The following is a 26868-nucleotide window of genomic DNA, read 5'->3' as shown; positions in this document are numbered from 1 at the left end:
GAACGCTTGAGAATGCATCCCGTTCTGAAGATATGTGAACCATAATGATATAGAGATCTTATTGCAAAGTCAATTCCGGCTGTATCGTCTTATTCTGTGGACTTCCTTCATATTGTAGACAGATCCAGATCATGTCGAGAGAGTAATCGGTAGACAGGAAGCAGCAGAAACACAAACTACGCGATAAACTCACGACAGTGGCGGATCCAAGGGGGGGCGGGGGGGCGATCGGGTTCCCCCCCAAGGCCTGTGTCAACACGCCCCCCCCTCTCCCGCGATTTGCCGAGAGCTATTCACGTTGATATCTTACTCATTCGTTTCGTTTCTTTCTGTTTGGATTTATTTATTTGTTTTGTATTCCACCGTTGACCGCGGTGGCATTAAGAGCAGCCAGGTATAGTCTCACCCCAGAGATGTTGACGTCGTTTGTCGGATTTCACACGTGTTCTGCCGCTGTCTCGCAGAGAACTATGGGGCTTCGGTGGTTGCACGTTTCTGCTCACTGGCATCCTCCCACCTGCACTTCGGATGCGTGCCTCGTTCCACGGGCGCATTGAGTGTCCCTGCATGGCCCTGCTCTCACTGCTCTGCCGCGACTATCTTCACTGCAAGGCGCCTCTGCTCGAGTTCTCCAAACGTAAATCGGCAATATAAAAACGAAAACTGAAATACGCGTGTACATAAGCAGTATTTGGCAATCGGACGCCTCGCATGCTGTCGACGCAAACGGAGCTTCGCATTCCGTCGGTTGGCGCCAGGCTTCGTTCGCAGAGAGAGCTGCCGCCGCCGCGAGGGCCCGGGGGATCATTGAAGACTCACTGAAATGCAATCCTACTTACATGTTGAGATCTTCGCTGCGAGGTTTGAGGTCTGCAACCACAAATGAAAGGCGCGGCTTCACTGTACCGCGGCCAAGCGGCGGCCAATTGCACACGTGCACGGTGACGTATGATGGCGCTTTTTAATTCGCTGAGAGTAATCAGATTCGGGACAACATCGCTTCGGCACTGAGTCTAGGACGAGATAAATTGAGTGAGAGATATTCGCTCTTCGCTTTATCTCCACTAATAACTAATCTCTTCACAACAAACCATAACTGCATTGCATGCATTCTTCAGTGTCCCTGGTCATTCCGCCTCAAGTTCAAATATCTCATTAGGGACCGTTTAATGTCCCTATCTGGCAGTGCGTATCAGACGCCCAAGCAAGAAAGTTACACCAGAAAAGATCTATACGCTTATGTTACACCCACTACCTCGGATGAGAAGGCGAATCACGAACATCGACTTCACTGTCGGCTTCAATGAGGCGGTAAGCTACAACGACACTTCATTTTCTGCTAATACAGCTCACGATTTGCGTTTAAAGTTTCATGTAAACGGGTTATGGTGGATGCATGAGATGGTACATATCAGTGTCATCTGGTCGATATAGACTCCGGATGAGGCACAAGACAAAAAAAGGCTAATGTTTCAAATAGCTAACGTTGCCATTTTAAATACCTTCCCCTGTGTCATATATGGCTCATTTCTGAAAGCAATTTAGCGCCTGGATTGCAACAACATATACTTACCTCCAAAATGACTAAAATCTGGACGACGATTCTGCAATGCAGAGTTTTGGTCACGGTTTATGTATCGTCCGCCGCGGTGGATTATAGCGACAAGGACTTATAGCGACAAGGACTTCCAGGGCTCAGACAAAACGCGCAGTCTCTAACGCGCAGCAGTGTTTCGAGCGCTGTGCATAAAAACCTCTGGCCGCCCCATCGCCTCAGTTTCCGGCGCCCGACGACGCGATGTCCAGGTCAGGTTTCAACGCCTCCAACCCGGTGGCACTTCTTCCTTGAACACCGCAGGCTTCCTGGAAGCTTCTGTCGACGGTCCTCGCGGGCCCACCGCGCAAACACCAGGATCGGGTGGCGGCGTCTCTTGGTCTACAGTCGCCGCAGCAGCGAGGCGCCGTGCGCGCCCTTCAGTTTTATGGCGTGGGGGCCGCAGCGGAACGCTTTCTGTCGGTTCCATTCATGCGACTCCGTTGTAACCCCTCAGCCGGGCCGGGCCTGACATTCCGTCAGCCTCCGCGGCTCCCGGGCTCATTATCGCGTTCTCCGCGGCTGACCGCCTGCGGTGTTCAAGGAAGAAGAAGTGACACCGGGTTGGAGGCGTTGAAACCTGACCTGGACATCGGGTCGTCGGGCGCCGGAAACTGAGGCGATGGGGCGGCCAGAGGTTTTTCTGCACAGCGCTCGAAACACTGCTGCGCGTTAGAGACTGCGCGTTTTGTCTGAGCCCTTGAAGTCCTTGTCGCTATAATTCACGCGTCATCGGACAGCTTGCCCGTTGCACGGTTGCCTTCTCCTAATTTGGAGCTTCTGCATTTTTGGTTTCTCTACTTTGCCGGAGAGAGGGTTTTCCACTGGTGTGTGCTGCGAGGGCGGTCGTCGGGCTGACGTACGCTGACCGACAAGAACAAATGTCTGGTGGACAGTTGCACTTGGTTGGGTGCCATGGAATGGCGGAGTCGGGACCCGTGAAAAACGGCCGCGGTGAGACGTCCCCCCTTGCTACGCGTCTCAACAACTTCTCGAGAAGGATTCGTGCTGGGGCTGGGAAGGAAGAGAGGCAACGAGCTTTCCTTGTTTACTAACAAATTATTTAATATTACTCATAAATGACAGACACATGCTCTCCACATACGATACACTCTACACAAAATCATATCAAAAGAATACAACACTCGCGACGAAAATGCAGAAAACAGGCGGAGGATATCAATAACAATAAAATAACGCGATTAACACGAGGGGTGGAGATGATAATTATTCAAACTGCGCAATGCCCCAACTCGCTGCTTCCCGCTTCGCAAAGTTCGTGAATATAGAAAGGGGTGTAGCTCATCTCACGAGTAAGTCCATGATGTCGCAGGCCCAGGGGCTCGTTGTTCGGGTCGGTTCGGGTCGAGGCTCGTGAGTTGTCTTCCGGGTCACTGTCCCACTCGTCCAGCTGCTCGCGACTCTCGGTCTCTTCCGTCCTCATCGTCTCCATCATCCCCTTCATCGCCTCCCTCAGTCACCATCTCGTCGTCTCTACTCTCTATCTCATTCCATCCTCTGCCTCGGTCCTCATCTCATCGTCTCTCATCTCGATCTCATCTCCTCGCATTCCATTTCTTTCTCCCGATCGTGGTCCCGCGGCCGCTTTTCGTAGACCCTGACTCCGCCCTTCCGTGACACCCAACCAATTGTCACCATTTTCGCAAAATATTTCCTTGTTGGTCGGCTGGCATCAGCCTGACGACCGCCCCCATAGCCCACAGCCACGCAAAACCCTCTCCTGAGGCAAAACAGAGCAAGAAATGCACAAGCGCAAAACTTGGAGAGGGCAATCGGCAAACTTTCCATAGATGAGGGGGCGCCCTCGAATCTCAAAGGCCAAACAAAGCGTGCCGCCTCCTATGTCCAACGCGCGGTGTTCTGAGCGCCGCGCAGAAATGCCTCTGGCTGTTCCCATCGTTCCCGTTTCCGCTGCGCCAGACGACCACATGTCAAGGTCGTATTTCAACGCTTGTAACAGGCGTCTTCGGTACGGTTCCTCGTATTTGCCGCTTCTCCTCCCTGAGTGTCGCAGGCGGTCATTCACGGAAGACGCGGTAATGAGCCCTGGGAGCAATGGAGGGAAGGCCTCGCTGGCGGCCATAAAACTGAGGGGTGCGCATGACGCCTCGCCGCCGCAGTGACCGCCGCCCAAGGACGCTGCCACCCGATGCTGGTGTTTGCGTGGTGGGCCCCGCGAGGACCATTGACAAAAGCTTTCAAGAACCCCGCTGCGGATTGCTGTCTTCGTCGTCTCCGGTGGGAAGGGGAAGCGGTCTTCTTTTCTTCGAGGCGTCGGTTAAGAGAATGGGTGTAAGCACTTTACGAGGCCGGGGGTCCGGTCAGCCCAAGACGGACGTCACAGCGGAACTAGGATGCGAGGAGGAAGGGGAGATCAAGGGAGTCGCTGTGTAAAGGAGCGTTGTTTTGGCTGCGTGAGAGGGATACCGTAGGGAAGTCCGGTCGCTCGAAGCCCCGAGAAATCAGGAAAGAAGATCATTATGTGCCTGGAGCAAAAAGAAGTCCGCTGCGACGACCGAGGAGACGAACGGGACAGCGACCCCAGGAGGGTAAGGAGGCAACGATTTGAGATATTGCGCGGTTTTGTTAAGTAATCACTTCACTTTCTGTGTCCTCGTGTGTTTCCTTAGCTACGTACCGTTCCTGTGCTGTAATTTGACTTTAAGAATTGTATCCTCTTGTGCTGTTCGCGCCATTGTATTGTCGCAGATATTTTGTGTTACTGTATCCTTATGTGTCATGTTACTTATGTAACGACACCGAGGAATCACGAATCCAATACGATCGCCATTACTGTTTATTTTCGTTCCTCTTCTTTTTCGCCCTCTAAGAACTGTACCCTTGCGTCTTCTTTGCCATCTTCTTCCTTACACTCCCCCCGTTGTTTGTCGTCACCCCTCCTGGGGTGATACCGAAGAACGTTGCTTGTAGCGGCGAATTCAAGATGTCCGTCATTGAGGTAGCCAATGGTCTTTAGCACACCTTGCTGTACCGATATTTTTATGACTTTAAACGGTCCAAGAATTCTTGTGTCGCTACCAGGCAGACCCTTCCGCACGAGCACAAGATCATTCAGTCCAATATCCGGCTTGTGTCCTTGGTGTCGCTTGTCGAATTGGAGTTTCATCGCCTTTCGGTATCTCCTTTGTTCCTGGTTGGTTTTTCGGTGTTCAAACAATTGCAGTTGATCATCGATTTTAAGTTCTTTGTCGGCTGGCAGTATGGGCACTTCGCCATAGGCAGCAAAATGCGGGCTGCAGCCAAGACTCGTAGTGTGTGTTCTGTTGTGGTGGGCCACAGCCGCTTCTAGGCAGCACTTCCATCCGCCTTTAAACGTTGGGTACATGGACATGAATTGCTTGATGTCACGTATAACCCTTTCCGCCATTCCATTGGCCTGCGGGTGAAATGGAGCGCAACGGCGTAGTGTAATGCCACGGCTATCTGCCCACTGTTGAAGTTTCTTGCTTAAAAATGCGGGTCCATTATCAGATATGACGACTTTCAGCGGTGAGAATATCGCTCGGTCAAGCAAGGCGATAACGCTGTTCGTGTCTTCTCGTCCAGGACGTGCCGCTACCATTCTGGTGCACTGATCTATGGCAATCAAGAAAGACTGTGTCTTGCGAACCCCGGAACTCTTCTTTTTCAGTTCCGCAAAGTCCACGTGGACGACTTCAAAGGATTTGTCCGAATGGTTTGGCAAGACGAGCTCGTCGGGTCGAGGCCGGTATTTCGCTTTATTCACTTGACACAAGTGGCACGACTTGACATAGGCTTCGACGTCTTTTTTCATGTTTGTCCATGTGAACCGTTTCAGAAGCTTGTTGTACGTTCGCCAGAAGCCATCATGACCACCTGATTCGGGGCTGTCGTGATATAAGTGAAGCACTTTCGGAATCAGTGTGTCTGGTACGACGAACTTGCCATCCTTGAAGTGCAGACTTTCATACCCTTCCCATAATCTCGTCAAGTTAACTGTTCCATGCGGGATCTCGACCGCCAACCGAGACAGGGCGTCGGCGTCAGTAAGATGGCTACCTTCACGGTGGAAGACGTCAAAATCGTACTGTTGAAGTTCATTGACCCAGCGGGCCAATTTTCCCCTTGGCTCCGACATATTCAACAGGTGCGTTAATGCTTGGTGATCCGTGTATAATGAAAACTTTCTTCCGTCGATGTATGATCGGAAGTAGCGCACAGCCATTAAAACAGCAAGAGCCTCCTTCTCTGTTGTGGAATAATTCTGCTGTGTAGGGTTGAAGGTGTAGGAGTAGTATCCTATAACCCTAAGCTGTTGAGCTGGAGGTGAACTGAGGTCTCTTTGGTACAGAACCGCCCCTGTACCATAATTGGAAGCGTCCGTATTCATCTCGAAAGGTAAACTATAGTCCGGTAGAGTAAGAATAGGGTCCGATGATATACGACGTACAAGTTCTTTATAAACCCTTTCGCAATCTTCGGTCCAAACAAAAGGCACTTGTTTCTTCGTGAGCTCCGTCAAGCACTTCGTCATCTTGGAGAAATCTTTAATAAAACTCCTGAAGTGGCCTGCGAGTCCAAGAAAAACTCGAAGTGAGTGAATGTCATGTGGCTTCGTGAGCTTTGCGATCCTTTGAACGGACTCCTGTTTGGTGCTCTTGGTGGTTCCGTCGAACACTCTTCCAAGGAAAACCACTTTCGACTTAAAGAACTCGCTTTTCTTCTCATTGATCTTGAGATCCGCGTCACTAAGAGCTTGTAACACTTTCCCGAGATGTCCAGAGTGCTCCTCTTTTGATCTTGAGTACACTATAATGTCGTCAATATAAACGTTGCAGAAGACTCCCAAGTATGGCTTCAAAATACTGTTCATCATCTTCTGAAACCAGGCTGGAGAATTTTTCCAACCAAATGGCAGCCGGTTGTACTCATACACGTCAAATGGCGTAATGAATGCCGAAAACTTCTTCGTTTCTTCTTGCAGAGGTACTTGCCAGAAGCCTTTGCAAAGGTCGAGACGCGAAAACACTTTGCAACCTCCGGTTTCATTGATTATTTCGTCAATATGTGGCATTGGAAAGGGAAAAAGGTCAGTCTGCTTGTTTATCTGCCTGTAATCGGTGCAGAGACGAAATGTTCCGTCCTCTTTTGGTGCAATAGTTATCGGTGAAGCAAAAGGAGACGTAGAAGGGCGTATGACACCGGCATCAAGCATTTTCTGTAGCTCTGCCTTCAGCCACAACTTCTTTTCTCTGGACATGTTGTAAGCCTTCCGCTTCACTATGGACGTATCTCGGAGCTCAAATGGTACTTCAAACTTAGTGGTCGCCTTCGGGTATCCGCCTACACAAAGTAACTCGGGATACATGCGTGTGACGTCTTCTGCGGCAGTGGGCTTGCGGGGGTTTTCGGCAACGGCTGTAAAGGTAGTCAGCAGGCGATCATCATGTGTGGTAACTTGTCCATCCCAATATAGATTCAAACGCAATTCTTGCATTACCGGGCGGGACAAAAGAAGTTGATACTTCACTCCGTGAAGGGCCAGTGCTTTCACAGTCGTACTCTTGCCCTGACACGTAATCAAGATCTCTGTCCATTCATCATACAGTTGTTTCCTGCCATCATAGCCGTACACGATGACGGGACAATCTTTTCTTATAGTTAGCTGAGGAATCGCGTCCTTGTTAATGACAGTGATTGACGCTCCACTGTCAACTAGAGCTTTCACATCCTTACCATTTACTTGCGCAGGCACGTATATTAGCTTGGCGCGGTCCGTGAGAAAAATCTTTTCGTATGCTTGGGACGAAGGGTCGTCAGAACATCCTTTGGTAAATTTCCTTTTCTTCGTCTACCTTGTGTTTTTCGTAGACTGCTCGGGTTCGCTGAATGGGTCTGGCCATCCAGGTGCTGGAAACATTTCAGCGGTGGTCACTTCTCTTGCCGAAGACTGTCGCTTTTGAACGAACAACAGCTTCATAATCTGCAGTAGCTCCTCAGGCGTTCGTGGTGTTCCAAGCTGAACATGGCGCTGCATGCATTCAGGAAGTCCCAATGTGATGAGGCACACAAGTGACGAGTCGGAGAGTGCAGAGTCCGCCGCATGCAATAGCCTCCACTTCTCGAAAAAATAGTTCGTAACAGGACCAGAGAGGTACCTCAAGGCTATTGCACGGTCCCAACTTCGAAACTTGCTTTCACAGAATGTCGCTAGAAAGCTCTGCCTCCAGTCCGCCCAAGGATGTCCTGCCTTCTCTGTTGCTCGGATGTCATGCCAGGTCTTCGCAACGCCTCCCAGGTAGAATCGCATGTGCATTATTTTGTCGCGATCGTGATTCCAAAAATTTTGATCGCATGCGTATTCGTAGAAGTCAAGCCAGGCCTGAGCATTCATTGATGATGATCCATCGTAGATCTCTGGCTTAGTTACTTCCAAAGGTGGTTTCAGAGATCGGTCAACTCCTGTCTGCATTATAAGCTCCAACAGATGTTGTTGCCGCTTGCTATTTTCTTCCTGCAGCTTGATTATATCTTGGAAAATATCTTTGCCTCTTAACGGGCTGTCTGTTTTAGCAATCACCTCTTTTGTCAGTCCGGTTTCGTGTAGTCTATCTTCACTATGGAGCCGGCCAGTATGCGCGATGGCCGCTTTAAGTTCCTCGCAATTCATATCTTCTTTCGAGAATTGGCGATATGTCGCCTAACAGTCAGAGCTCACGCGGACAGATCGACTTTCCACCATAGACGCAGCATGCAACGCTCACCGTCTTGACACATCTTGCGGCGACGTCGACGCGCATGGTCGTCGGAAAATCGGAGCTGTTCAGGCGCCCAGGATCCTGCAGTAGACTGCGCCAAAATTGTAACGACACCGAGGAATCACGAATCCAATACGGTCGCCATTACTGTTTATTTTCGTTCCTCTTCTTTTTCGCCCTCTAAGAACTGTACCCTTGCGTCTTCTTTGCCATCTTCTTCCTTACAACTTAGTTATAATTTTGCGCATGGACTGTTGTATTAGGAGAGCATGGGTGTCTGCAAGTTACGGCTGTACTTAGATTATACGTGTTTGAAAACAAGGAAAGTTCGTAGCCTCTCTTCCTTCCCGGCCCCAGCACGAATGCTTTGCATAGAAAGATGTTTAGATATGCGGTCAAGAGGGGGTAAGCGAGAGTAGGGGTGGTTCTGGTAATTAGTGGGGCTGGTAATTAGCGTCGAGTAAAGAGACTCAGTTGCCTCCTCCCTCTCTGGCGGTTGGTGGAAGGGGGGACATCTCACTCGAGCTTAGTACGATATCATGTCGCTATGCGCTTTGTGATTTCTTCTTTCGATTACAAGATGTGCAGTCATTTTTTAAGGTACTCCACAGAAAGTACCCTGCAGGTTCACGTGAATATGCGTAACCATTGCGCCACTTGCTAATTTTCGTCGTCTGTGATGCTGCTGCACTTAGAAGTTGCTGTCTCTGTTTTACTTGTTAAAACGATGCAACGTACGATTGAAGATGAGCAAGTGGAGCAGTGCTTGCGCAATCTTATTTGTGTATCCATTTATTATTCAAAGAAGTTTCTTTGCATGGTTAAGCTCCTCTGTTCTTAATTTAGATGGTGATATGCTCTTTTTGTGGCTGTGTTCAGATAAGGACAGACCAAGGGGGGTCCCGACTATTTTTGTTTTGCACGAAATTTTTATATGAGCTGGGTAAATGTCTCCATATAAAGAAATGATCCTTAGTTTTGCGAGAATCACCACAAATTTCTAGGAAAAAGTTCGTGTTTCACTGCAGGTGGAAAAAGGCGCTTCTGCAACTTAGATTTGTCCAGTTTGGACGCCTGTCATTAAAAAATTAACACATTGTGGACGTCAATGCTAATTTTTCATAAGTCTACGCTAATGCTACTATCTGTCTACGGAAACTTTAATTTATGTGACGCACAGTGCATTTTTCAAAAATTGCCGAACTTTGATTTCTGAGCGACTGCCTCTGGCTGACTCCGAATTTGGGGGCTATTTTTCACAATTTTCGCTAAAGTGCTGAAGCTGAAAATATTTCTGACAAGTCTACGAAAGGTTGTTTGCTAGTTAAGCAAGAAAGCATGTGACTGCGTTACATACTTATTTCGTTATAAATTCTCATAAATGGCATAATTGCGAAACTAGCAAAAATGGCAACATTTTAGGGTCGTTTTAAAGAAAATAATCATCATCGATTTTTATGAAAATAGTGAAGAATACTCTACCGTGACTGCCAAATATTATACTACAAAAATACGTTGCATTATATTCTTCTAAGTGAGAAAACTTAGCCTATTTTAATACCCATGTACGGTCTTAAAAGCGATGCGTGGCGTTCTTACGATAAAATAAATATTACGGACACATTTAGTTGGTATCTCGCTTTTTTGGTTGCACTCAATACGAATTACCCGGATTGTGTCTTTTTTCCCCGTTTTGGTAGCAGGAAAGCCGAGCTAGAGTTTTCAGAGCTCCTATTTGTTTGTATACCAGCTAGAAAGTTGCGGCAGCGGGCAGGCGAGAGCGCTTACAGCAAAACCAGAATGTAATAAAATACCACAAGCATGAGGGGAAACAAAAGTAATAACATCCAAGCACTCCGAGAGCTTCTGACGGAGAACATTAGACCATCGTGAAATGGGAGACGCGCCGCGGTGCGCCTGCAGCGGTCCGACCTAGACAAGAAAGAGCGTTCCGCCCTCACCTCAGAAAAGAAGCTTGCTGGGTGTGGACTGCATCGCAGTCTGGACAGTGAACTGGACAGTTTCTGCAATCTAGTACATCAACTCCTATTGTATCTGCAGTAAAGTTTCGTTGTCAATGAGACACTGGTTTTTGAAGTGCAGATGTGTGCTCATCATTATGAATGGAAAGCGCCGTGCCTGTTCACTGTGATCCGAATAATGTAAATACTTGTATATTTTCTTTCTTACATCAACTTGTCCCGATGACTGCCCGGCACGACACCAACTCGTTTTCGCACCGGCCACGCAACCCCATTACTAACAAAGGCTTAGCACAGCAAAATGTGCATATATCTGAAGTATGGTAGCCCGATATTCATAATATTTCTTGAAATTCACTAAGATTAGAAAACCGATTAGAACAAAGGATTGGAACCACTGTGAACACAAATTAACTGTATGTATGCTGTTATGGGGTTCTTTTGATAATAGCAACTACTAACAACAAAAGCCACCTTCCCCCTCTTCGGTTGAACTTCCAGTAACCCCCCCCCCCCTAAAATGAGTGGCTAGATCCGCCCTTGACTCTGGTCAGTGAGTTCATCGCCAATATCAGATTTCTTCGGTAGCGTTTCATTGTCTTGTTCAACTACCGTAATGTTACTCATAAATTTGTTTTGAGATTATTCTTCATTGTCGCTCTCAGTAAAAATTAATTCTAGAAAAGCATACTTTGAATAAGTTACTTATAGATTCATAAATTTGGCTTGCAGGCTCTGTTACTCTACCATGCCATGGAAAAAGGAGTTCTCTGGCGCTCGAAAGCGCCATTTGGCAACGGAGAAAAAAAACGCCTGAGCGACACTTTAGAAAAAATGCCTAAGCTTTCTAGCTATTTTACCAGTGACAAGAGCTCGGCCAGTAATGCGTCGACTAGTGAGACCAGTGAAGGTGACCAAGCAGACCATGCGCTCAGCAAAACTGTTTGTTCCGAAGCTGGCGCAAGCGAGGCGCTCTCTTCAATGACTTTAAAGTCAACAGCCTCAACGAGCATGGTCGGGGAACCAACTGCATCACACACTGCGATGAAGCCCAGTTCTCCAGGGACGAGCAGCCCGACTGAGACAGATCAGCCCCTGCCTGATGAGCGTCCTTGCATGTCTATGGATCCCGCGGACTGGTTTCCTCTGCGCGTAGCCAGTGTCAACTTTTGGGTGGCTCAAACTCGGGATGTCTGTGAAAATGCTAGAAATATGCAGGGTGATTACTCTCGATCGAAGCGGTACTTTCAGCCAACTGACGCGGCACCGAAGGGCTACCACCGCCACTTCAAGCAGGAAATGTTCAATGCTCACCGCACCCACGGCGAAGTAGTCTTGCGCGAATGGTTGCTGTACAGCCCTTCCAAAGGATCTGTATATTGTTTTCCCTGTACTCTGATGTCAGCAAGAAATGACCAATTTTCGGAACCAGATGGGTTCAGTTCATGGAATAAGGCATATGCAAAGTTAAAGACACACGAGGAAAGTGAGTGTCATCGCCAATGCGTGCTTGACCTGTGCAAGCGACGTTCTCTCAGAGCATCGGTCATTCGATCCTTTGAAGAGCACTGCTCGGAACGAACAACTTACTGCAGAATTGTTCTTCACCGCGTAGTTGCAGTGGTAATGTTCTTTGCAGAACGAGGGCTCTCTCTCAGAGGATCGAATGATTTACTCGGGTCTCCCCAAAATGGCAACTTCCTTGGGTGCCTTGAACTGATCGCCAAATTTGATCCTTTCCTTGCCGCCCATATAAAGAACTTTGGGAACATTGGACGTGGCAAAACATCCTACCTCTCCTCAACCATTGTGGAAGAGGTTGTAGAAGCCCTCGGAACTGAAGTCCGAAAAAAAATCACTAGCGCTGTTGCTAGTGCCAAGTACTTCTCTCTTTCAGTTGATTCTACACCTGATTCGAGTCACAGGGAACAACTTACAGTGGTCATTCGCTGCGTTGCTAACGATGAGCCTGAAGAACATTTTCTCGGCTTTTGCCCATAATCAGTCACAAAGGGGAAGATATCGCGAAGACAACGTTCGACCTCTTAGAAAATCTTGAAGTTAACTTCCAAGATTGTCGTGGCCAGTCATACGACAACGCGAACAATATGGCTGGAAAATACTCTGGCATGCAGGCTCATTTGAAGAAAATCAATCCGCAAGCAAATTTCATCCCTTGTGCTGCTCACTCTCTTAATCTGGTCGGGGCGCATGCAGTAGATTCTTGTGGGCAAGCCGTTAGTTTTTTCGGGCTTGTACAACGTATATACGTTTTCTTTGCCGCGTCCACTCATCGCTGGGCTGTACTCCAGGCTCATTTGAAACAAAACGCGACAGCGGTAATCCCAAAACAAATCTCAGACACGCGGTGGTCAGCGCGAGCGGATGCAACGAGGGCTCTCGTGGCAGGTTCTAAGGAAATCAAAACCACCTTGAATGAACTATTCGAAGATCCTCAAGAACGAGCAGAAACGAAGCACGAGGCAAAATCTTTGCTGAAGTCAATGTCAACATTAGAAACCGCGCTGATGGCCGAGTTTTGGAATAGAGTTTTGCAGCGCTTCAACGCCACCAGCAAGGCATTTCAGAGTCCCACACTTTCATTGAATGCTGCCGTCACCCTGATGAAATCATTGTGTGATTATGTATCCAGCTTAAGAGAGAGGTTTGACGAAATTGAAAAGCTTGCGAAGGAAGCGTCCGACAACGCTTCGTACAAAGCAAGCTCGCAGAGAAAGCGAAAGCAATCTACACGGTACGACAGCACTGCAGGCACAAGCACGCCAGAGCCACAAGATCTTTCCGCAAAATTCCGCTGTGAAACCTTCTTTGTCATGGTTGACAATCTCGTACACGCTCTCACATCCCGCTTAAATGCTTACACCGAGGTCTGCTCACAGTTTGCTGTTATTACAGACTGAAACTGCTTTTCACCAGCACAGAGACGCCTGCAGGCAATGGACCTCGTGAAAAAGTACCCTTCTGATCTGGCTGACACATTTCCCGATGAGCTTGAACAGTTCATTTCATATGCGAGCAACGAAGGTTGTTCTTCTGTGGCAGACATGCTGAAACTTCTAATTTGTGAAAAGCTTGAAGGTTCCTTTCCTGATGTCCATGTAGCTCTTAGAATTTATTTGTGCTTAATGGTCACAAATTGCACTGGTGAACGATCATTCAGCAAACTGAAATTGATCAAAAACAGGCTTCGATCAACCAGGACCGACAGCCGCCTCAGTGATTTGTCACTGCTGAGCATAGAGACGGAGGTTCTTAGGAGGGTAAATGTTGAAGAACTCATCAACAAACTGTCTCAGCAAAAGGCACGAAAACGCTTGTAGAAACGTACATACCTTCTTTCTCTACTTAAAAGAATAATGAAAGCAGAGAACATGTTAATAGGTATACATGCCCCATTTCAATGTTGCATTTTTGCGAAAGAGTTCACCAATTTTCTACACTGTGTTAAGAAGAAATATTTCGTAAAAATATCAAGATATTCCGCAGTTTAACCGTAGAAGAGATCTGTGCAATGAATGTGTTTCCTCCTCCTATAGTCCTATAGTGAATATTGCCTGCAAAAATGTAACCCTATTACATGTTTACCGGCCGCAAGGACAAACTACGGCAAGTTCACAACCTTACTTACAGACATAGCCATTTGGAATTCATTGCTTTTCGTACTAAAATCATCGCACAACATTGATATTTTCACCTCGCGCAGTAAGAAATATTTTATTCAGGAATTCATAAACTCATCTGATCGTGTAATCAAATGTTAAGAGCTCACAACATTTCCGTGCTTGTTTCACATTCAGCATTTTCTATTGTATAACTGACACCATTGATAAAGAAACTAGTTGCATTTGTCATGCAGAGCTCCTCATTAATTTTGCTTTGTTACTCCTGTTTTTCACTTGCTTTCGATTGTTTTTTCCTGTCATTTTTTTCCTTTTTTTCAGTAGTATTAGCATTATGCTGTATTTTTCTGTATCTTCTTGTAGTTTCTTGTATTTTAGGTGTAATATGCTGCATATTTTGCTGTATTTTTTGTAATTACCATACTCATGTAGCCATAGGAGGTCCCCCTGTCAGTTTCTCTAAAACTTTGGGACCTCCTGCTGTAATATTCTAACCATATACCTCAACTGAATGATTTAATAATAATTTTGATTTTGACTTTGAACGATTTGTGCATAAATGAGAACATGTGGGATCGTTTTTCGAGTGTTATTAAAAACGTTTTTGTGAAAATTCTACACGGATCTCATTTTTTATAGGCGCCACCTTTTCTGAAAGATTTGGCCCACCCCCTTCCGATATTGAAAATATTTTAATTTTAAACCATATGTATTACTTGTTTGATTAGTAGGCATATACAATATGCATAATATCACTATATCGAAATGCTGCCTTAGAAGAGCTTAAATATGAGTTGTTGTATGAAATCAAAAGTAGCTAGACGATTGGTAGTGTATTTACTGTAAGTACGTGCGAACAGTTTCTGAAAAAGGCTCACCTGTCAACTTCGGCAGTGCTCGCACGCAGGAAACCAAAGCGTGCGCTACTAAATCAGTGAAGCTGAAGCAGATAGAGGAAGCTATTTTTCACAAACGCGCTCCCTGATTTTCGAAGGAAGATGTCCTCTCTTGAAATAAGGGTAAACAACGCTATAGGTTACGACGAATGGAACAAAAGCACACGGCGCTTGGACTGCACTTCTAAGTGTCGCATGCATTCCTTCTTTTCGTCTTAACTTCTCGCACAGTTTAGTCTTCTTTCAGTATGATCCAACGAACCAGACAAATCTTAATGCTGTCCATGTGTTTTGAAGCTTAGAATAACAGAGAGCTGAGCTAGTTGGTACGTATTCATTCTAAAAAGAAACAGGGCGTGCAAACACGGACACAAGAAAGAGATCAGGACACCACAAACGTCGACTAACAAGGAGAGTTGTTAGTCGGCGTTTGTGGTGTCCTGATCTCTTTCTTGTGTCCGTGTTTGCACGCCCTGTCTCTCTTTAGAATGTCCATGTGTCTTCGTCTTCTGATATAGTTAATTATTACGATGACAATCTCTCCACATGCTCCGCAAGAAAAAAAAACGCCCAGATGATATTAAACACTCCGGAGAGTCTTAGAATAAATATGGCTTGTGTTCTTTGCAGCTAAATCTAAAAAGCGTCAAGTCTCAAGAATGACCAAATGATAAAGCGGGAAAGAAAGGGGGCGGGGTGAGGGGCCCCCCTTATAATTTTGAACCGGGCCCTCCGCACTGTTAATCCGGCCCTGCCTACACCTTTCGTGTTCAAGGAGCTAGCATCGTGCGCGCACGCTTTCCTCCGCGACGACACCGTTCGCAGGCCTTTCCAGCCACCCTACAGGGGACCCTACCTGGTCGTCCATCGCGACGACAAGAACTTCACTCTGCCCCTGAAAGGGAACCACGTCCGCGTCTCGAGTGACCGGCTCAAGCCTGCATACATCGCTTCGAACGAACTGGACAGCGCCACTCCATCCACAGGCATCTATCCACAGCCGCCGACGTCGCAGCTCGCTCCGGTAACGACACGCTGTGGCCGTCTGGTACGCCTCCCAGATTTCTACAGACCCTGAGGGCTCTGCACTGCGTGGGAGGGAGGGGAGGTGATGTGGCGACACACTGCACACAAACCGGTGCAACCTCCGCCTCGTCACTAGCTAGCCCGGTGTGACACGGATGCATGCTGCACCACGCCTACGATAAGGGGCAGCGCCACCGCAACATCACCGGACGCTTATGTCCCGACGGTGGCTATACACCCAAGCTGCCAAGCTCGGAAGTCATCATTCCTTCGCTACCCGACTGAGCGCAGCGTCGGTAATGGTCGCCCCGCCGCTGCTACTACGCTAATAAACAGTCGTTATGTTTTATGTTGGGATGCGTCCTTCCGTCGATACGGCATCCCACAAAGTATACAAAAATTTAATAAGGTTGAGCAATGCTAATGGCGAACATTTTTTAAATGCGGAAATTGCCACGTGGGCGCACACGAAGCGACATCGTGTTCACACTACACTGACGTGTTGTACTACCACTGTGAAAGCTATTTTTTCGTCATTCCAGTCTCTCATATATTCTTGTCTTACAGAATATAACAATATATGGCTAAGTTCCGAGTGAAACAAAGTAATGTGCGTACAGCCGAGTGAAAGCACTGGGCACAGGACGATACAAGAACATGTGAGGTTTTTACAAAGACATCCTGAACAAACGCCTGTGTATGCAGACCTCTCTTCAGACGATATGTTTTGACGAAATGTGTCTGCGGAAAAACCCGAAATGCGAATGAATGCTGCAATGGGATGCTCTGGTAAGTGTCCCTTGTTAAGACGTTTATTGACGGCGAGATTGACGGCGACGATGCACAACGACAGAGCGCAGACTCGCAGACTCACACGAGCACGAGCACGAGGGGCGTGCTCTCCGAGAATAGGCGAAGAGGGTGACCCATTAGGAGGCGCTTGAGAGGACGACCCATTAGAGCGTTCTAATGCTTCTCTACAATTACCCCGGGTACGAAGAGGGAGCCGCCTGGCGACCTAACAGCTGGTCACTATGAGCGGGTCATGGTAGGGCTTGAGGCGCTCCAAGTTGACAATGTCGCGCCCTCGACGGCGCATGTCCGAAGATGGTTCAATAGGTTCAATCAGGTAGTTGACCGGGGATGTGCGTTCGACGACACGGTAGGGGCCTTCGTATTTTGGTAGTAGTTTGGAAGAGAGGCCAGTTGCAGTGGTAGGAACCGAGAGCCATACGAGCGCTCCAGGGAGGAACGTGTGTAATGCGCCAGCCACCTTTGAGCGCATGATGGATACCGTTCTGCGCAACCTGAAATGGCACACATGCTTATGCTACCTCGACGACGTCGTTGTTTTCGCTCCGGACTTCTCCACGCATCTTCAACGCCTGCGGCATGTTTTGACGCGTTTAAGCGAGGCCGGTCTGCAACTGAATCTAAAGAAGTGCCGATTTGCAGCACGGCAGCTGACAATACTCGGTTACGTCGTGTCCAAGGACGGTATTCTCCCCGATCCAGCCAAGCTTCGGGCGGTGACCGAGTTCCCCAAACCTACGTCCGTCAAGGAACTGCGCAGTTTCGTAGGACTGTGTTCCTACTTTCGGCGCTTCATTCGAAACTTCGCGACTATCATATCGCCGCTGACGAAGCTCCTCGGAAGTAATGGGCCGCTCAGTTCGTGGTCGTCAGAGTGCGACGAAGCTTTCGCGAAGCTCCGTCGTTTGTTGACGTCGCCTCCCATACTACGCCACTACGACCCTACGGCCCCTACAGAGGTACACACAGACGCCAGCGGTGTTGGCCTCGGCGCTGTCCTTGCGCAGTGCAAGCCAGGGTTCCCGGAATATGTCGTGGCATATGCAAGTCGTACGCTTACCAAAGCCGAGACCAATTACACCGTCACCGAAAAGGAATGCCTGGCGATTATCTGGGCCCTTACGAAGTTCCGACCTTATTTGTATGGTCGCCCATTTGATGTGATGACCGACCACCATGCACTATGCTGGCTGTCATCATTGAAGGATCCATCAGGCCGCCTCGCCCGCTGGGCACTTCGCCTACAGGACTACGACATCCGCGTGCTGTACCGCAACGGACGCCAGCATGCTGACGCCGACGCACTCTCGCGCTCCCCCTTGCCTGACGACAATACCCACAGCTCAATGTCTCACAATGCCGTTTCTTCCATCGACATTCACACCATCGCTACCGAACAGCGCAAGGATCAGTGGATCGCTTCAGTGATAGACTTGCTCACTGATCCATCGGCAACACCATCCACTCGCGCGTTGCGTCGTCAAGCCCATCATTTCGCCGTTCGCGACGACCTCCTTCACCGACGCAATTACAACGCCGACGGCCGCCAGTGGCTACTAGTAATACCCCGCACCTCCACCACTTTGTTAAGACGTTTATTGACGGCGAGATTGACGGCGACGATGCACAACGACGGAGCGCAGACTCGCAGACTCTCACGAGCACGAGCACGAGGGGCGTGCTCTCCGAGAATAGGCGAAGAGGGTGACCCACTAGGAGGCGCTTGAGAGGACGACCCATTAGAGCGTTCTAATGCTTCTCTACACCCTAAAGATGTCTATGTAGGCCCACACACTGTTTTAACGCGATAGCGTTAGAGAGCAAGCTTCGCACAAATTCCGCCGTCGGCGGCGGTGACAGCGTCGTTTTTGAGCGAATAATTGTCCGTAACCAAAAAATCGCGAAAGATGCAAATAAATCAAGAATAAAAATGTTCGGTCCCATTGAGGATCGAACCCGGGCCGTCTGCGTGGCAAGCAGGTGTCTTACCATAGAGCCCTACACTACATAAATGCCATGTCGTGGAAGGAGTCTCCTTAAAATGAGCCCATTCGGCGATTTGTAGGCGCGTTGGCGAGGCCATCAAACTGCGTTTTTTTTTTTTTTTTGCGCGACGCCATGCTTCAAAAAAAGCCGGGATAGTGCACCCATCGTCGCTAAAAACACACACAAACTTGCAGACAGCTCCGAAAATGGACAGTTATGTCCATCTAGCGGAAAACATATCAAGCAAACATCAAACGTTAGATAATGTGCTGCCATCTGTGAGGTATTGTGAGAAACATGTCTCTACTCTAGCACAGGAAAGTGCTTTAGATCGAAAACATGTACCATTACGATAGATACATCGCGCGCGCGCGGGTGTCTGTGTGCGTGTGTGTGTAACAACGCACATTAATAAGTATGCACTTAGTGGTTGAAGTGCGCACTAGGAGCCAGATTTCGCTATCGCGTTCAACTCTTTAAAGTGAAGCGTAAGGGCCCCCAATTTTATTGTTTGGACTATAAGATTGTAGATGTCCGTTCAACAATGGAAGTAGTGGCACGGTGGATATCTTGAGGCAGGCGGCTGCCGATCCTGGCTACTACACTACAGTAGCTTGTCTCAGCAGTGACCGAACTCGCTCGAAGAACGCCTGCCACCAGTCGACGGCTGACGAAAAACAAGCCCGAAAAAATGTAGGAGCTGATAAAAAATCTCACAGTGAACTCGTAACAGCTAAGGAAGGTCCTAGCTATGAGCTTGGCGGTTTTTAGAGTCCCACAACCTTCCAATGATGTATATAACACGTTTAGAAAACTTTTTTGTTTTTCTCAAAACTTCATTTTCAGTTGATTTTTAGTGCGCAAAAAGTCGTAACCTTTGATTAAGCCAATATTTTTCGAATGAAACTTCTCGTGCTTCTTGATGGAACATCAATCTGTTCAATGAACTAAGATAATTGAAAACCACAAGTAACTTTTGATGTATAAGGTTTCCACTCAAATGCAACCACCTGAAATTATACAATTTCGGTTTTTCGGCTATACTACATCTAATATGGACCGACAGCGCACATATTCTAGTTCATTGCACAGACTGCTTCTACAGCTACATTGCTGTCAAGCCATTTTCGTTTTGTATGAGAGGATCGGTACCTATGACTCTTCGTGTGATGGGCATATTTTGGGTAATTTCTGTAATTAAATTGTGATTAGTTACACTTTTTCTGCCTAAGATACTGAAATGCCTTTTCAAACAGCCTGTGGTGCGCGCTATCAGCGCGCCACTCACTGCAGCTCTTGATGTGCGTTTAGATTCTGTGGCCGCGCCCCGTCAGGCACCGCGGTAACCGAAGCCTGTCCGCGCGCAGGCATCCTTCTCCTCTGGCCCATCTCACATCCCTCTCTCTCCGACAGAAGAGGAAATAAAAGCCAGTTATCGTTTGGGATTCACGGATTTCGGGTGAATCAATCCTCGCCTGCGCTAGCGTGCCACAGTCGTGACCCAACATGAACACACAAAGTGACACTGACGTGCCTGCCGTTTCTGCTATCGACATGAAGCTTCTCCGATTTCGGCCCACAGACCCCGACGTTTGGTTTATACAAGTCGAGTCTCAGTTCTCCACCCGTCGCATTACAGCCGACCTCTTGCCACGTCGTAAGCTGCTTGCCCCCAGGGACCGCCAGCGAAAACCGCGATCTGCTGCTCGCCCCACCTGCGGAGAATGCTTACAAGGCAATAAAAAGGAAAGGCTCATATGGCGCCTCACTCCGTCGGAACCCGAACGGTTGCGGCAACTTCTGAGCGACACAGTCCTTGGCGACCGTACACCAACCCAACTGCAGCGGCAAATGCAGACTTGTTGGAAGTGGTACAAGCCTTGACTTTTGCGCGAGATATTTCTTCAGCACCTCCCGAAGAATGTCAGGGTGGATCTTGCTACGGTGGACGAAAAGTGGACCTCGTTAGGGCATACCGCCAGATACCAGTGGCACCAGAGGACGTCCTAAAGACTTGCCATAGCTACACCTTTCGGCCTGTTCGAACTCCTTCGCATGCCATTCGGACTCCGAAATGACGGGCAAACATTTCAGCGGTTTATGGACGGTGTCTTACGTGGTCTTGACTTCTGCCACGTCTACCTAGACGATCTTCTTATTGCCATCTGAACACGACGAACACCTACGCACCGTTTTCCGACGTCTCTCTGCACATGGAGTCAATGTGGCCAATTGTCAATTTGGTGCAGCCGAGCTATCCTTCCTGGGCCATATTATATCAAGCGCCGGAATACCACCCCAACCAGAAAAGGTAGATGCAGTGCAGGAATTTCTGACGCCTTACACGAAGCGGCAGCTTCGAGAATTCCTTGGATTGGTCAACTTCTACCGTCGCTTCCTGCCGCAGTGCGCTGAAACTTTGCATCTCCTACATTGACTGCTAGCAAATGCAGAGCAAGGCAGGCACCCTTATGTGCAGTGACGAAACACGCAAGGCTTTTCATCGGGAAAAAGAGGTTCTGGCGGGCGGTGGTTTGCGCGCGTATCCAAAACCAGGTATATACCACAATGCATTATGGTCGACGCCTGAGATGCAGTCATCGGCGCGGTCCTGCAGCAGCCAAACAACGGAGTCTGGCGCGCCACATCTTTCTTCTCAAGAAAGCTGACCGCTCCAGAACAGCGCTACAGCACTTTTGGCCGCGAACTACTTGTTATCTACGCCGCCATCCGCCACTATTGGTCACTACCTGGAAGGTGTGGGTTTCTTTGTAATTGCGGACCACAAGCCGCTGACGTACACCCTGAGTTCCACGACATCGAGCACAGGCGCCCACACTGCCCGGGAGTTGCGTAAGATGGCTTACATATGCGAGTTTACAACAGACATCCGGGCTGGTTAAATCTGCTCACAAATAAGGATGCCTACGTTAATGTCTCCTGCAGAGTCTATCAAAATGAAATTAGGCCTCCGTGCTTCAAATCCCAGTATTACTGGTATGTTTACAGCCAATGTCGGCATGTATATTCGTAAAAATATGATCCAGACACCTGAGTGAAGTGACCCGTTCGGGCGGGTCCTCGTATGACCTTGAAGCTCGCGATGCCCTCGGGTGGATAGTCCTTGTGCTCATCGAACCAGTTCTTGATGCGCTGGCTCCAGGTAGCGCTGCTCTGGTTCCGGTTTTCACCACGCCAGCCAACGTTCTGGCCGACGCGGGGAAATCTAGCTGAAATGAGAGAAAACGAAATGACCGGGGATAGCGGCGTGCAGTATGTCGACTCTTAGCCATTAAATATGAGCATCCTCACAAAGTTCCACTCTTTCGTAGGCTTTTCACGCCCTTTAACCAATACATTCCAACTGTCAGTACAATGTGCCACTGAACAAGTTGGGGACTCTTTCTCTTAACTGCTACTTTTCTGCAAGTTCTACACTTTCGGACACTAGGTATTTACCACTGATTACGAGACAAAATGGGCCATCGCACGAAGAGGGGTCAGGCACAACTGGCAGGTACCGCTGTGTACATTGTGTAGTGCTGTGTAATTGGCAGGTACTGCTGTGTAAAGGGGCGTTGCCAAGGAGAGAGGGGTTTGGGAGCTTTCAACCCCTCCCAGTCATTTTCACTTTTTCGTGTGTATATATACACGCGCACATACAAACGCACGCAAGAATTTGCACGAAGGGTGGCGGAACCCCCCCCCCCCCCAATGTTATTTCTGGCTACGGCCCTGACTGTGTAGGTTCCCAAATCAGAAAGAAAGGCCAAAAATAAGAAAGCCTGCTACGATGAACTGAACTGTCATATATGTATGAAATCAAGGGAGCACAGAACAGGCATCTAAACTGATGTGAAGGGAATGGAAGTCCTTTTGCGAGATATTGAAGAAAACTTTGCTAACTGATCGCATGAAGGGTCTGGGTCCGAGCTTTTTTTATTGCGATAAAGATTTGGCATTAAGGCATAATTATTGATGTGCATATATGTATTATATAGGGTGTCGTAGCTGTAACTACATGGAGGCAAGGGGGCGCTTGTCACTGAGAAAAATGAGGGGGATGAGCCCAGCCCACTTTTGATAGTGGTCATTGTCGGCTGCACACTGGGAAAATAACAACCGAGGCTAAGTTTTCTTTGAATAGAGCAATGACGTATTTATATAATGAAATTTTACGACGTATGTATCTGTCCTACGCTTCGGCTGTGGAAAAAGTTGCTGGTTCCTTTTCGTGTAAAATTATTCGACGTGTTTTAACTGCCGGAATGTGGAGATGTGTGCGTGTGTGAATGTGCGCATTTTAGCGCTCGATTAATTTGATCAGAAAACTGTGCTGTCAAGATTGCCTTCCGTGTCTCAAGAGTGCGCCCTGTAGGCTCTCTGTGCTGCGGGCCGGCTATGCGATGCTTTTGCGCCCTACGCTCCAGCACTAGGCTACCGCTGAGCAAGGGCTCTGTGACATTAGAGCACTCTGTCGCGCTTTGTTTCTGCTCTGCCTGACCTAAAGGTCCCATCACCGGTGACGTAAATATCAAGGAAGACCATCAAATTTTTCATGGACCAATCTGAACGTTCTTCCTAATGTAGGAAACTCATTTTTAAATGCGAAGCATTTCTTAGCGAACTTCTGCGACTTTGAGCGTATCTATCTATCTATCTATCTATCTATCTATCTATCTATCTATCTATCTATCTATCTATCTATCTATCTATCTATCTATCTATCTATCTATCTATCTATCTATCTATCTATCTATCTATCTATCTATCTATCTATCTATCTATCTATCTAGCCGCCTACGACTTTGTGTTCTCCTGGCCGTTTCGTTAATCGAATGTATACCAAAATTGGTGTGTCATAACATGGCCTTATTACGAACATAAATGACAGGTCATATCATGAAAATCGTGACACGCATGTCATGAACAGCATGATTTACATTCCACGGCCTTTGGGCTCCCTGGCCGTTCCGTTAATCGGATGTGTACCAAAATTGGTGTCTCATAACATGGCCTTATCACAAACATAAATGACAGGTCACATTATGAAAATCATGACACGCATGTCATGAACAGCATGATTTACATTCCACGGCTTTTGGGCTCTTGCGGCCGTTCCGTTAATTTCATATATACCAAAATTGGTACGGCGTGGCAAGAGTTCATGACGAACATAATGACGGGTCCTAACATGCAAATCATGACGCGCATGTCATGTGCAGCATGATTTACATGACATGGTGTCGGGGCGCTCGGCCGTTTAAATGAAGGGATACATACGAAAACTGGTATGACGAGACATTTCTGTATGACGAACATAACTGACACGTGGTAACATGAAAATCATGATATGCATGTTATGTATGACATGATTTACATGCCACGCTCATGGCGCACTCGCGGCGGTTTCGCTAGATTGATATACAGCAAAATTGGTACTATGCCATGTGACTTTGTGAAGAACATGAATAATAGGTGGTAGCATAAAAACCATGACATCCATGACATGTATGTCATGATTTACATGCCACGCTCATGGTGCATTCGCGTCCGTTTCGCTTGCGTGATATACACCAAAATTGGCGTTACGCGACACGACAGTATGACGAACATAAGTGAGACGTGGTAGCATGAAAATCATGACATGCAACTCATGTACTGACCTGATTTACATGCCACGCTCATGATGCGCTAGCGGCAGCTTCAGTAGATTGATATACACCAAAATTGGTATTGCGCGATGTGACTGTATGAAGAACATGAATGACAGTTGGTAAGATGAAAACCATGACATGCATGTCATGTATGTCATGATTTAATTGCCACGCTCATGATGCATTCGCGGCCGCTTCGCTAGCTCGATGTACACCAAAATTGGTATTGCGCGAAGCGACTGTATGACGAAGATAAATGAGACGTGGTGACATGAAAATCATGACATGCTTGACATGCACATGGTTTACATGTCATGCTCATGACGCACTCGTGCCGTTTCGCTTGCTTGACATACACCAAAATTGGTATTGCGCGACGCGACTGCATGACCAACGTAAATGAGAGGTGGTAACATCGAAATCATGACATGCAGGCTATGTATGTCATGATTTACATGCCGCGCTCATTGTGCATTCCCGGCCGTTTCGCTAGCTTGGTATACACCAAAATTGGTATTGCGCGACGCCACTGTATGACGAACGTAAATGAAAGGTGGTACATTATAATCATGACATGCAAGAAATGTACGAGATGATTTACATGCCATGCTCATGGCGCACTCGTGGCCGTATCGCTAGATTGATATGCACCAAAATTGGTTTTGCGTGATGTGACTGTATGAAGAACATGAACAACAGGTGGTAACATGAAAACTATGACATGCATGCCATGTATGTCATGACTTACATGCCACGCTCATGGTGCATTCGCGGCCGTTTCGATAGCTTGATATACACCAAATCTGCTATTGCGCGATGAGACTGTATGATGAACATTAGTGACAGGTGGTAACATGAAAAACCATAATATTCATGTCATGTATGGCATGATTTACATGCTCCACTCATGGTGCACTCGCGGCTATTTCGCTCCTTTGTTATACACCAAAATTGGTATTGCGCGATGTGACTGTATGACGAACATAAATGAGAGGTCTTAACATGCGAATCATGTTATGCATGTCATGTACGTTATGATTTACATGCCACTGTCATGGTGCGCTTCCGGCCGTTTTGTTAACGTGTATATACCAAAATTGGTATGGCATGACACGAGTGCGTGATGAACATAAACGGCAGGTCATGCATTTATATACCAGAATATGCGTTTCATTGGCATAGTATACACTAGATTGTGCATGCATGCGTGCATGGCAACATGCGATATATGGTGGACTAGATGCCATGGCATGAATGATTTCATTTGGCTCAAAGACAAACAAGGCGATGTATGCAGCTCTTTGCTGGCTGCTTCGCATTACATCGATTCCCACAGTGCGTGGGATCTGCCGAATTTTTCTTCTTCATAAACAAATTCTCACCTCTGCTCTATTTCCACAGTCGTTGCGGGCAAAGGAATACGCTTAACTGGTGAGTGTTCTAGTGTGGCCGAGGCGGGATAGCTAGAAAAGGTTTAAAACAGGGCTGTGGATGCATAGTATTGAACAGCGTGTTTCTTTTGTAGTTTTTTTCGCGCAGTTCATTGCGATGCAGAAAAAGGTTTCCTCTTTAAAATCCGATTAACCTGCTTCGCCTTGCTTATCAGTTGGTAGCTTGCAACGATGGCGACGGCTTGCAACAAGGTCAACAATAAGGCGCTCAAATCGAGCACAGTGGGAAGCCCACTGTCCAGCTTTCAAATTTTCCCCGCGACTTGATCGATCGGACAAGGGAGATTTTGATTCGGTTTATTGATTACCATTTACACTCACATGTATAACATAATGGCGAATGGAGGTGGATGAGGGAAAAAAGCCGTACAAGCGCGGCTTGAGGCAAACCTCACCCCCTTCAGAACAGTATGGCTACATATGGCAACGCGCCTAATACACTTTGTATAATACACTAACACAGTGACCATAAACTATGACAGTTATTGTTATAATCGGACTTCACGGCTTCGTGCCGCTGGATCGTAGAAATGATTTGGCGGCATCTGCTCTGCTTTCTGCATCGTCAACGTTCCCCGAAACGCATCAGATGCGGCGACAACACTGCAGTTGTGTCCCGAACCCTTCAAAGCTGTCAGTTTTTCTCACTCGGCTGAGTGTGACAGTGTAATGGCCTGGAGATGAACTATTTGCAGTCGAGGCTGCTCGGAAGAGGCATTCACTTGTGCACTGCTTTGTTCAGCATTCCGCGAGATGCACCGGACAATTAGCCGAGTGCTTGAGATTCCTCATCGGGCACCTTTCCCACACTACGCCGTGTCTCTTCCTTTGTGACCCGACCGGCACCTGGCCGTCACCTGCGCCGGCGACGCTATCGAGGCAAGGAAAGACTGCACCTGACAACACACCTCACAATACGACCAGTTTTCAGGCATGTGCGGCGCCGCGATCCCTTCATTGTAAGTATAGTGCCCTATTTCTTGCGAATAAACAAACACTCGCCAAAGTTGCAAAGAAAAAAGAATTTATAGCGTTTCGAGACCACTACGGGTCTCTAGTTC

The 26868-nt window shown here is 47.7% G+C and overlaps 1 protein-coding gene across 1 annotated transcript in view; it reads right to left on the bottom strand.

The window, feature by feature from the left end:
- Nucleotides 1-26868, bottom strand: part of LOC119382283 (CRISP/Allergen/PR-1-like) — a 443882-nt gene that overhangs the window by 279070 nt on the left and 137944 nt on the right. Inside the window, exon 4 of the mRNA XM_037649987.2 lies at nucleotides 21751-21929. Within this exon, the coding sequence (XP_037505915.2) occupies nucleotides 21751-21929 (179 nt within the window). The remainder of the gene's footprint in view (nucleotides 1-21750; nucleotides 21930-26868) is intronic.

Source organism: Rhipicephalus sanguineus, chromosome 2, assembly GCF_013339695.2.
Source record: "Rhipicephalus sanguineus isolate Rsan-2018 chromosome 2, BIME_Rsan_1.4, whole genome shotgun sequence".
In the NCBI taxonomy this organism is placed as follows: domain Eukaryota; kingdom Metazoa; phylum Arthropoda; class Arachnida; order Ixodida; family Ixodidae; genus Rhipicephalus; species Rhipicephalus sanguineus.
This window is presented reverse-complemented; position numbering and strand designations above follow the sequence as displayed.